Source organism: Passer montanus, unplaced genomic scaffold (genome assembly GCF_014805655.1).
Source record: "Passer montanus isolate IOZ18808 unplaced genomic scaffold, ASM1480565v1 scaffold10, whole genome shotgun sequence".
Classification (NCBI taxonomy): Eukaryota; Metazoa; Chordata; class Aves; order Passeriformes; family Passeridae; genus Passer; species Passer montanus.
This window is the reverse complement of record NW_024356505.1, coordinates 21,374,865-21,387,860: the sequence shown is the minus strand read 5'-3', so window position 1 is coordinate 21,387,860 and position 12,996 is coordinate 21,374,865. Positions and strand designations below refer to the sequence as shown.

At 36.1% G+C, this 12,996-nt stretch overlaps 1 protein-coding gene across 9 annotated transcripts in view; it reads left to right on the top strand.

Annotated features, from left to right (window-relative positions):
* AKAP9 (A-kinase anchoring protein 9) overlaps window positions 1-12,996 on the top strand; it is a 105,557-nt gene that overhangs the window by 88,862 nt on the left and 3,699 nt on the right. For all 9 annotated transcript variants that reach the window (XM_039713209.1, XM_039713178.1, XM_039713199.1 and 6 more), the window contains 12 exons: window positions 717-835; window positions 1,601-1,792; window positions 2,590-2,778; window positions 3,415-3,559; window positions 4,318-4,537; window positions 5,530-5,680; window positions 6,593-7,258; window positions 8,955-9,151; window positions 10,018-10,126; window positions 11,016-11,201; window positions 11,741-11,938; window positions 12,340-12,572. In XM_039713209.1, the coding sequence (XP_039569143.1) occupies window positions 717-835; window positions 1,601-1,792; window positions 2,590-2,778; window positions 3,415-3,559; window positions 4,318-4,537; window positions 5,530-5,680; window positions 6,593-7,258; window positions 8,955-9,151; window positions 10,018-10,126; window positions 11,016-11,201; window positions 11,741-11,938; window positions 12,340-12,572 (2,605 nt within the window). The remainder of the gene's footprint in view (window positions 1-716; window positions 836-1,600; window positions 1,793-2,589; window positions 2,779-3,414; window positions 3,560-4,317; window positions 4,538-5,529; window positions 5,681-6,592; window positions 7,259-8,954; window positions 9,152-10,017; window positions 10,127-11,015; window positions 11,202-11,740; window positions 11,939-12,339; window positions 12,573-12,996) is intronic.

Here is a 12,996-nt window from a genome sequence, read left to right as displayed (position 1 = left end):
GTAAGAAATTTCTTTGTACAGATTTCAAACAGCATTATAAATTAAATCTTTTTTGATATTAAGTTTTCTGTTAAAGTGCTTGTGTTCTAAGAAATCAAAGCAGCTACTGCCCAGATTGAAGCAGAAGCCTGTTGCACCAGCTAAAGATTCTGGACACGCTCTGTCTCTTAATTTGGTACAAAAGGAAAATGTCTGGAGCAGAGATTGGTTTTAGTTGGGGCATCAGATGCTAATTATTTTCCTTTCAATTGGAGTTTCTGTATCCTTCTTAGCTATTACATTATCTCTTCAGCATAGCTTCATCATCTCCTGATAGTATTTAAAGCTACAGCTCCCTAGCCTGGGAGATGATGACAGGGATTGACTTCTCCAAGTGTAATAAAATTATTCGACTAATCTTTTACATAGGCAATGCTAAGCATATTAAGATTGGGTCATTTGGCACAAGTGTTTATGCAAGTAGTTGTTTGTCTTGTAAAACTAAATAAGGAGTTTTAAGTTTGGTTGTGGTTTTATTTTTTTGGTTTTGTTTTGCTGTTACTTCTCTGAAACGGAAAAAGAAAAGCTATAAAAGAGGTAGTCTCCAGGCTTAGAATGAACCCTTAGTGACATGCAGCTACCTGTTAAAACAACAGATGAAAAATACTTTTTTTATGCCTGTTCTTCAAAGTATCACAGTAATCCAGCTTTCATGTTTTTCTCTCTTTTTATTTTAGACTCCAGTTCAGACTGGAGTCAAGGAATGTATCTTGCTCAGACCCAGGGATCTGACACAGTATCTGAAGGAATAGATGAAGGTGAAACTTCAACAGATTTACTTCCAAAAAAAATTAAGGTAAAATGGACTCAATATTTTTTTAAGGAACAGGAGTGATACTACTGAAAGTTGAAATTAGTTTCTGCTTGATCATTGATAGCAGAACCATTTAGATAAGTTTTAGTGTTGACTATTTTAATACATTTTCTCACAGTGATGTGCATTTTTGCATTTAGAATTAGTCTAAATGTGAGTTTTATATCTGTAGGCTTGTTCTCAGTTATGATTATGAGAAAACTAGTTACAATTTATTGCAATTTTGTTGTATTATCAATAATGTGATGATCATATGTTACACAATTTTTTAGATTCTATTTTTGTAGCTATGTTATGAAGGCAAAAGTGTTTATCAGAAAGGGTATTATACTTTAATTATATATTTTTTAAGTATTTTGTGACAAATCTCTAGCTTCATAATAATTTCAAAAAGCGAATGGCTAAGCTCACCTGGAAGCTTCCCAGGACTGTTTTGAAAATGTCAGTTTCCATTTGTAGCTATTAAAAAAAAATTGATTTGACAGATGTACACTGGAAATTTTATTTGAAACTGAGGAAAAATACAAGTATTTAGTAAGTTTCTGTGTGACACATATAAAGGGCTGGGTGACACTTCTGTCCGACACTTCTGTCCTTGATATGAGGAAGCATAGTTTCCTTATGCTGATCAAATTAGAAGAACCAGTTTTCCAATACGTATTAAATAAGATTGCAATTATTATTGTTGTTAGTACTATATGTTGTTATTACTGGCATTACTGATTTTTTTTTTTGCTTTTATTGTAGGGTTTGCTGAGAGCAGTCCATCATGAAGGCATACAGGTGCTGTCTCTCACTGAATTTCCATACAGTGAAAAAGATCTGTCACCTCATAAGCAAAAGCCAGAATCTTGGCTAGAAGAAAGAAAAGCTTTCCTAAACACCATCTCATCTTTGAAAGATCTAATTGCAAAAATGCAAGTTCATAGAGAAGCTGAGGTATAAATAATATTGTAAGATTCTATCTGAATAAAAAATAATTTATTATAACCTTCTAAGATACATTCACTGTTCAGGTTTAAATGCTTAAATATTCTGTTACAATGAAAAATATTTTTTTAAATATGCCATAAAACTCCATATTGCAGTTCATGGTATTACAGCTTATATTTGTTCTTGTGTGCATTGATAACTTTTGACTGTAAAGGTCCACATAAGAATAATTTTATTTTGAAACATGTTCCAGTAGCAGTTTAAATATAATTTTTTTATGCTGTTATTTATTGGCTTATTAATCAGTAATCTGTTAGCACTTTTGCTTGTTAAATTACCCCAGTTAGACTCTTGGGTATATGCAGGTAGTTTCTATTACATCAGTGTTTCCTTTAGCAGGTAAAGTGGGCAGATGAACTTTGTGTCATTTAAAATGCAATCTTTTTCATACAGAATATCTGCACAATACCATATAGCATTGTGAGAGCCTAGGGAGTGACATGTAATATAGGAAAAATATAAAGAATAGTGTGATATAGTAACCTCAGTAGTAACTACACAGGGCTAAATTTTTAGTTACAAAAAGCTAAATCACCTCCATCTTAAACCAAGCTAAAAGTTCATGATTTGTGAATGCAGAAAAATTTGTAATATGTACAGTAAATGCATCCATTTGGATGGATGAAATTTACACAATAATTAAGAAAAGCTATATATTCCACTGAAAACACACACTCTACATAGAAATTATAATGATGTAATCTTTCAATTTTGCTCTTTAAATTGTTTTTGTACCACCCCAGATCTATGCAAGTACTGAATCTCCTGAAGGTGTGTCAGACTGGCGAGGAGAACTTCTGCATGCCATTCAACAGCTTTTTGTGAGGGAACAAAATGTTCTCCTTGCTGCATTTCAAACTGAACTTGCAGAAATGGGCACAAGAGATGCAGTGATGTTGATGAATCAGTTAGAGCACAGACTACAAGAGCAGGTAATATAAACCGTACTGTAGTCAAAGTGTTTGTCTACATTAGATTTTAATTTTAAATTTATAAACCCATTATAAATGTATGTCTTAATGGTAGTTTTGACAGACTAAGGATGAAAACAAAGTCAGACTTGCAGAATGGTGTCTTTTAAAAGAAAAATTATGTGGCATGGGAAAGAAACTTTTGGGTGCACAAGTTACGGAATATATACAGCCTTCACAGATCAATTTGAATTAAACACAGTTGTCCTGAGCTTGATGTCATTAAGTTAATTAGAATTATGTTACACTGTCTAAGAGAAAAGGTAGCTTGTTTATACAAAATAATTTGCGAGAAGAGAAGGTGGTAAGGCTGCTGTGGGACAGAGGGATGTCAGTTATCTCCTCTGGAACCTGGAAGGATTAGTGAGAAAATTGCAGTTTGCCAGGAAAGTGATAGCAGTTTTCCGTCTGTAATTTTAATGCCTAGAAGAGAACTAAAAAATAACAAGTAGTTTTTCCAAATATTGTAATAGTGACTTCATTGAAAATGTTTTGAATATACGTGGATTACAAATATATAAATAAAAGTAATGTCAACACCATAGTTATTCTCATAAAATCTGGAGTTTTACTTTGAAATGTTTCTAATGCTAATAGGCTACTAACCAGAGAGCAGCAATGGACAGTCTTCAGAATGCAGACAGAAGAAGTTTGCTGATGGAGATTCAAGTGTTACATGCTCAGATGAACAGTAAGAAAAGTAACCCCAAGAGAGAGCAAGAGATTGATTCAAAAAGCCAAGGTGACTTCTGTGGTAATATATGTCTGTTTCCAAATGCTTGCAAGGCAGTGCTTATTATGTTGTAAGTGACAAAAATGGTGACTTTCTTTGGTCTCTGATTTTGATATGTGTGTTCTGAACATGCATACCTTTCATCTTCTTCAATCTTATTTGACTACTTTTGCAGAAATTAAGATATTATCTATGTTCTTATGACTTGTATCAAACTGAAAGTGATACAAAGTTATGTTCAATTGCTATAAAAATGGATCTTGAATTTTAAGGCTGTTTTCCATGTATATGCTTCACTATTTAGGTTCAGCAGCTTTGAAATTATCTAAGTTGGATAGTCAGTCATAATGCAGAAACTAAGAAGCAATTAGAATGAAGAACAAAAGGTTCAGAGAACAGGTATACTTTAAAATTAAGTAAAGCTCACTGTCAGTGTTTAGTTACAATTATTAGGTCACAAGTATACATATGTAATATAACTAACTTTAATTGTGTTAAATCATTATCCAAATTATGCATATTGATATAGTTGCACACGTCTTACAGCCTTTAAGAAATAGAGAAGTTGAAGTGATTACTTCAAACTATTAAAGGTATTCAAGTATAAAAGTCATGGGTTTGCTTTTATTGCACTACTGAAAGAAAATATTATTTTAAAATGTCACTCTTAATAATAGCCTTGTGGTCGTGCTCTGGCTAGGAGAAGCTTTACCCCAACACAGTGTTTTTTCATGAAGTAATTTCCATATGAATGGTGCTCTCATTAGAAATGCTGGAGTATAATATGCAGCAGAAGCAGTTGCAGATTCTGGAGATGCAAGTGGAGCTCCGGAGTATGAAGGACCGAGCAGCAGAGCTTCAGGAGCAGCTGAATTCAGAGAGGATGATGGGTGCAGAGATGAAGAATGAACTTGCACAAGCCAAACTAGAGCTTGAAGCAACCCTTAAAGCACAGCACAAGCACTTCAAGGACCTAGAAACCATCAGGTATGGCTTTCAGTGTCAAGCTGTCTGTGTTGGCTGTGAAGATTGTCTTTCCTAATCTGAAACCATAATACTGATTTTCTTAAGGGGCTTAATGTCATGTAGTGTAATTGCTTCTCAGTATTTCTGTAAAACCTACCTGACAAAAATAGGCTTTCTACATTTGACAAAGAATATATTTCAATTCATAATTTGATTTAATACTCTATTAATTATCAAGTTCCTTTTTAAAATTTGTCACATTAGGCTACTGCAAACAAGCTAATAAATGGACCATATTTATTAAAGGTTTTTAATCTCTATGAAAATGAAGAAAAAAAATTGCAAAGTTAAGATGACTTTGCAAGTACTTCCATATGAAGTACTCTTAAATGTTGTTTTGATGTGGTTGGTAGCAGAATCCACAGATTTAGCACTTAGGAAAGCCATTATTATTTATGTCTGAACTAGAGGGATGCACCCATGAACAGTATCTTAATGTCCAGCTCAGAGATAACAAATTAGACTGGATCTTAAATTGGGATTACTTTACCTATTACTTTATACCCTTTACAGACCATCAGGAGCAAGTTTCTTTTTCAAACAGAGGCAAAATTGATTTGCAAAAAAATAGAAAATTTGGGTCATAGATTTTTCCTTTACCCCCAATATATTTTTGTCCCTTGAGAAACATGGCAGCAAGATGCACTTCCATGGCATCTTTAAGATTTTGTCCTGTGACTGGATAAAGTTGAACACTAACTGCCTCTGAGCCCCAACACTTTGTAGTGGCAGCTACAAAGGTAGCAGGATGGATACACTTGTTGTAGTTCTTGAACTGTGCAACTCTTTTGGGATTGAGTTAGTCTTGTCTTTCTAAATAGGCTTTTCACCGTTGCTCTACTAGACTAGCAGTGTTTTCAGTGCACAGGATGGAATAAATATCAAGTAACTGACTGTATCATGACAGGATTAGAGTCACTGCCTAATGTAAAGTTTGCCCATTTTTCTTTTAGGACTGAAGTTAAAGAAAAAGCAGCTGAGCTAGATATTCTCAAGGATACAATGGCCAATGAACAGAAAAAATCAAGAGAGCTACAGTGGGCTTTGGAAAAAGAAAAAGCTAAAATGGAACGCAGTGAGGAAAGAGGAAGAGAAGAGCTTGAGGTATTCCATAATCCCAAGAGGCCTGGGACATGAAGGAACATGAAAATACTCTTTTGTTTAACATTTCATCTCAGTTTCCATTTTTTGTCCAATGCATGCTTCATTGTTCTGTCTTCAACTGTAGGATTATATATTATCTAGAGCTGAAGAAAAATGTATAGAAGCTGTGTGGCAAAGTAGGAAAAAGGCCTGATGCACATTCCATTTAAATCAATAGGAATTTTACTGTGCTTTTTAGGCCCAAGATTAAAAGATTCTATAATGACTGTCAGTTATTCTAGGGGACAGGACATTGTTGATGGCTACATTCAGCCCCCACCACAGCCTAACTCATAAAATATAGTATCTAAAAATATGATTTAAGGAGACATAGTGTTTGTCACAATTTTAAAAGTCTGCAGTTTCAGCTCATGAAAATCAAGCTAGGGAGTTTACTTTAGGAGAAAATGCTTCATTAGTATCTTCCTCGGTACCTCTTCAGTATTTGATGTAGTGAAGGGGAGAGCAGGTATCCTGGTACAAGACAAAAACAAAAAAGCCAAAAAAGCAATAACTTCAACAGCATCGATTTATTTATTTGAAATCCAAAGTTGAAAAATCATTTTCACAGTTTTAGAAAGTAAAAGCAGCTGGCTGTCTTCAACTTCAGAACTACAGTTGTTTGTATCTCACTATAAAATATGTATTAAAAAGATGATTTTATGAAATAATCTGATTTTAGAATAAAGACATCTGTAATGTATTTTAGTATCAGATGTAACTGCAGCATTCTCAGAGTATTGCCACATTACTTGGGAATAGCAAAACCTGTTAAAAGCAGCATATGTAGAGACAACATATTTACAATTTATAGAAGATAATGGAAAGTATGCACAAATGGCTTTGATCAATTCTTATGTTTTCTTTTGAAAGGACTTAAAGTTTTCTCTTGAAGAGCAAAAACAAAAGAACTTAGAGTTAAGTAAACTTCTGGAGCAAGAGAAACAGCTGTCAAGTGATCTGCAGCAGAGAATTGAATCCCAAGAAGCACTCAGTGCTGCCCAGCTGACACGTGAGCGAGGCCGTAATTCTGAGTTGCAGGTGCTTCTTGAATCAGAGAAGGTTCGAGCTCTCGAAATAAGCAGTGCCCTAGAAAGGGAAAAAGAGCTATGTGCTCAGCTTCAAAGTGCTGAAGATAAGGGGCAAGCTGGAACACCTAATCCATCCGAGGAATTGCTTAAAGAGCTACAGAAGCAAATGGATGAAAGGCATGACCGTATAGTGGAGTTAGTAAGTGAGATGGAAAAGTATAAACTGGAATCTGTGCAAGTGAGACAGCAAATGGAAAAAGAAAGGCAGATTCAGAGACAAGCACTACAAGCAGAACAAGATGCTAACATAATAGTACAAAAGAAACTCCATGAACTAGAATCCAAAGTAGAAGACCTTCAGTGGCAACTTGGAGAAAAGAAGCAAGAAGTTCATAAATTAGGGAATGAAACAAAGAAGTTGCAGGAAATAATCCAAGATCTACAGAAAAAAGAGCAGGAGGATGAAGGAAGAAAGGAAGCCAAAAGGACAAGCCACAACCCAAATGAGGTACAGTAGTATTGAAAGTAATGTGTAATATTGAAATATACAATTTAGTTTTAATTCTTTTGCTCAATTATGTGTCACTGTGCCTTGACTCAATCTATAAAATAGCCTGCAGATTACAGAACGTGGGCACCAGAGAATGGAAAAGGGAAAGCATTCCAGTTTGCTTCCTAAAACTATACACATGCTTCCTCCTGAGAGTGAAGTTACAGTAGTATATAAGGAGGAGCACGAGCAGGAGAAATGCATCTGAGTGTATACACACACTTTGTGTCTCAGTACAGAAGAAGAACATTCCTTTCAGTCAGTGGCAGGAATGAGCTATTCCTGCTCAGGAATGCCCAGGTCACTGCCCTTAATCTTTAGTTCATAAACTGCAATAGGTCTTTGAAACATCATAAGTGATCTTCCAACAGCTTCAGTAAAGAGACAAGCATATGTATGAATATGTGTATGTTAGCAAACAAAATAGAAGGAAGAAATAAAGATTAAAAATCAATTTAAGAATTATCCTAATTTTTAGATGAATGAAAGTGCTGTCTCTATTGCCTCTAAGTTTTTCACTGTCATAAAAGATTAGAAGAGTTTTAAAATTATTTTTAAATTACTTTTAGAACTTTTTTAGAAACTTGCCTGTAAGAGGTAATTGTTGCTGGGTGAGTCATTTGTGAGTAATCGCAGAAAGGACTGACAGGAGACTTGCTTGCCTCTTTGCTGACCGTGTTTTTGCCCATCCTGACATCATTGGTTTTACCAGTTATTTGTATGTGGAGCCAGGAAGGAAATTTTTCTTTTCATCTACTTTGGCTACTGGTTTTTATCTTCTGAAGCATTGGAAACTACCCACATCGAGAGGCAGGATATTGAGTGTATTGGTAACTGTGACAGCAGCAGCCTTCCTGCCATGCTCATTTTTGTCCATCTTCTGCACAGAGGGAACTACCAGCACTGTGGCCAGCAGAATCTTCCCTTGGATCAGGTTAGCAGCAGCTGTTGGGGATTTTTCCCTTCCTCATCAGCAGATAGTCTGATCTGCTTTCCAGAACCTGCCTGGAATTTCAAATAATGAATCTCCTGCTGTTTTATGTGACATTCGAAACAGTCTGACTTTCTTCTTTGGTAGCACCCTGTAGGGGAAACAGCCAAAGGCAGAGCCATGGACTCAGGTTTCTTTGTGAGGGATAGCAGTTCTTCCATGGCAGTGTTGGGAGAGGTGTTCCTGTTACCTTGGAACACCTCTTCAGTGCATTGTTTTGCTTGTGGTAGCATCTGTGGTGTGGCTGCCTGTGACTGGAATGACCTCCATGACCATGGTGGTCTCTTTCAGCCCCTGTTCTTCTGACTATCAATTGGTTACCAAAACACATAGGCCCAGTTGCCCAGATTCCTTGCAAACTGGTAAAGGAGCTGCTGATGGAAGAAACAGAAAGGCTTGGTGACATCCTGCTGAGTTTTTTGAGTGGATTCACACTGTAGCTCCATGATTGCTAGTTCTTAGTCAAGAAAGACACTAGATCTTTCATGAATGATAGTTTAGTGCTACATTACAGCAGTGTTGTAGTCGCACCAAATTTCTTTCTCTCTCAGGATTATCTGTTCTTCTGTTTCTGAGTATGTTTCAAAATCATATGTTTTCATTTTACAGCACTGGATCACATACTATACATATATATGTGTATAAATGCATATTTCTTTCCAGACTACCTGGGATACACCCACTGACAGAACAAGAAATTGGGTTCTCCAGCAAAAAATGGAAGGGGCTGAAACAAATGAGTTGACTTACCGCACACTGACAGATCTCTCTGCTGCTACTGAAATTCTGGAAAAAGTCAGACAAAAGCTGCAAAATGCATCTCCAAAGCTGAAGCAGTTGGCTTGGAAAGCTGCTAGCAGGTTAGACCAGTCTTCAGCCATTTGGTTTAGTAAATAGCAGCCAGCAAGCTAATATATTGGGTTTGAATCCTAATTCACAGACTGCAGGATTTAATTGGGTTTAAGGTTGTTAGTTTTACTGTGTGTGCTGTTACTTGAGATATACTGATGGAAGACAGGATCACAGAGTATCAAGTGCTGCTGTAAATCCTATGTGTTTTAATAGGGTCCTTTCCAAGGCACAGCAGAATAGTATTTTTTTCTTATGAAATGTGATAAGGTTTATCTGGGTATGGTATAGGTAGAAGAATTTAAAACAATAATTAAATAATTCATCATGCATAAGGGGATGAATATAGGGATTATTGTTCTGATCATTGTCCTTGGGGAAAAAATTATTATGGCCAAGTGAAACTGATCTTGATTCTTATTTTTGGAAGGTTACTATCTCCATAAGATTTAAAAATATCATGGTGACAGGTCTGTGGGAGGTTTGAATCTGTTTTTATTTTGCTGTGATGGTCATTTAATATTAAACATTCCTTCTGAAACATTTGGGCAAAGCAGAATGCAGTATATCTGGAAAATACCCTAGGATTTTGATAACACAGATTCAACAGATTTTTAGGGAGCAGAACCACTATTTTAAATGTGTTTCATATAGAATATCACTGTCTACAAATGAGTGAAAACTGTCCTATACACTTTTTTTTTAAATCAAGACAATTTTGTTTAGAGTCACTTAGCAGTCTTGAAAATGTTGCCCTGTCTCCAGTAACTGCCAAGTGACTTGCTATGGATCCAGTGCATAGGAATCCATGGAAAGTCCTGTTAGTCTGGCTTGTGGTGTCAGAGTTGATCTGCTGTTGAAACCTCTTTTATTTCAGATTGCAGTTTGAAACAGCAGATGATCGGGACTTCATTTCAGTACAAAATGCTATTGAAGAAGTTATTTCAGAACTGAAAATACTGCCTGGATTGCCCAATCTGGAAGAGGTGAGTGTCAATGCTGTAATTTCGATGGGAGAGTTAGGATAAAGACCTGTGAGCAGAAACTGCAAGGAGTTTGTAATGAGTATTCTGACTGGAGTTTGTAAAGTATAAAACCCCCTTTGCTGGTGGGGTTTTTTTGGGGTTTTTTTGTTTTTTTGGTTTTTTTTGGTGGTGGTGGTGGTTTGTTTTTTTTTTCTTTTCAATTTTTGATGCTTTAAAAGTGGGTTTTCAACTTTCAAATCAAAACTTTTTCCAGTTTTATTTTAAATGTCTTCATCTCATGGCTTTTTCTTTAAGATACTTTCCTTTCAACAGTAATCCTGTAACTGAGGAAACTTTTCTCAGTACTTCCTGATATTAAAATCAACATTTAGTATTTACTGTACTGTGTTGACACAACACATTTACTTTAACTGCCTTGTATTTACCAAATGAAAGGCCACTGAAGGTTGAGTGGCATGCACCTGTGTAAAAAAAATGAAGTGAGGTAGTCTGTTGCAAAGAATTTGGCAGTATTTGATTTTTAAGTGGGCTTGATTTGGTCCCTGTATTTAGTCCTGTATTTTAAGCAAGGATTTTCAATGTAATTTGAAAAAAGCTTTTTCCTTTTCCTCTAAGTTAGATAAACATAAACACAGTAGAAAACTTGGCAAATTATTTTAGCTGGTACAATTGAGCTAGTATGAAAATACTTTGTTGTAATGTACAGGGTAAGTATAGACAAGAAAATCACCATGATTTGTAGTTTACATGTATGCTGAAGTTTTTTATATGAAGTTGATACAAAGCTATGATCATTATCTATAAATGTTTTTCACTGTAAGCCAGTTATTTTCAGACTGGCAATCTGGATCCAATAGAAGTTGAGTTTGGTTTTCTTTCTTCCTCGTAGCTGAAGATGGTGCTGCCGCCGGGGACTCCATCCAGCTCTCTGACTGAGAGGCTGCTCAGGCAAAATGCTGAGCTGACAGGCTTTGTCAGCAGACTGAGTGAGGAGAAGAATAATTTAAGGAATGCTCTTATGAAACTGGAGGAAGAACTGAGAAGATACCAGCACAGACAGCCTTCTGCAGACTATGTATGTCCTTGCTGGTGCTGATCTAATGAGTTATGTATACAGACATAAAAGCCTAATTTCTTGTCCTGGTCACCCTGTCTTTCTTGACTTCCCTCTACAGAGTAAATTGGTGTGAGTTATTCTTGTTCAGTGGTCAGTATGTCTCAACTCACTCTGTTAAGTGTAAAACTTAGTGATTTTACCCAGCTTCTTTTTGTTAACTACTCTTTTATTTTAAACGCTTTACGCTTTTTTTTTATCTCTGTCTCATCACCATGATAAGCAGATCCAGATAGATCCAGATAGCCATGAAGATCATGAAGCCAGTATGATCCAGTTGAAGGGACTTTTTTTCAGAGAAGCTGTATTTTCTGGGACATTGATTGGGCTCCTCAAGTCACTGTTTTTGAGGTGTCAGAGTGCAAGGGTGGCCTCAGCTCCAAGCACTGAATAGCTTTTCTTGTTAATTTTCTGAGCTCTCCACCAAACCAATGACTAGAATGACATGGCCTAAGCTTCTCCAAATCATATCACTCAAATTCAGTTTCCTTTGTCTTCAGTCTTCTAGGCACTTATCAGATGGAGTTAATATTGATACTCTTGTTGCTTCTGAGAAGGAAATGTGGAACAGAGAAAGGCTGTCGCTGCAGAAATCTTTGAAACAAGCTGATGCAGAACTCTCCAAGCTGAGAGCAGAGCTCAGGAGTGAGGCTTTCCTCAGAGAACTGGGATCAGATACTGAAAATGCTGTTTTAAGGGTAAGAAGATTTTTTTTTTCCCCCACATACTAATGACAGCTGCTTTAAAATTTTTTATTTGGGCTTATTTTTCATTGTGTTCACTCTGCTTTATTCTGAGTAAAAAGATACTAATTCAGTTTGAAAAGTTTCATCTTCAGGTACCTGACTATTATTTTTTCTCTCCAAGAATGACATATAAACACCTGTGTTGTCCTTTTGTATGTGCTCTATTTCTTGCTGTTAGGTGATCCTCAATGTATGAAGTTGCATTCAACAAGTGTGAGCAGCAGCACAGTCTTCTCCTGGTGCTGAGAAATGAATTATCACAGAAATGCTGTAGAAGTAACAATGTCAAAGGTCTTGGAACTGTTGTGATTCTTGGAGCTTATGGAGCTTTTTGTCTTTTTCTCTTGTTGCAGAGAATTTATGGCAAATACCTACGAGCAGAGAGCTTCCGGAAAGCTCTCATATATCAGAAAAAATACTTGCTGCTGTTACTAGGAGGATTCCAGGAGTGTGAAGAAGCCACACTGGCCCTCATAGCACGGATGGGGGGACAGCCTTCCTACACAGACCTTGAAATCATCACACATCATTCAAAGGGTTTCACACGATTTCGCTCTGCAGTCAGAGTGTCCATTGCAATTTCAAGGTAACCTGGAGGAAGTTACATTTCAAACAGATAGGACTGTGCTGTTTAATAAATACTTTCCTAGCTCTCTAGTGAAGTCTAGAAATTGTCATATTCCATCCTGTTTAAATGACATATTTTTGGTAGTCATGAATATAGTAGATACTTGTAGGGTGAGAAGGTGAGCAAAGTGTAGGTAAATTCTGCAGCAGAATTAAGCAGTCTGATTGTGGTTGAAAAGGGCTCAGTATCTGATAATCACAGATGGAGTGTACTGGGTAAAGTCATATTATTCAAAAAAATTATGAGCAGTTCTAAGGATTGCACTTATTTACAAAGGTTTTTTCTGCAACTTAATTTCCTTTAAAGATTAAAATCTTAAATGTAAGTATAATATAGATTTAGGAATTAATTTTCTTAATCTAGATAGTCCTTTGAATTTCAC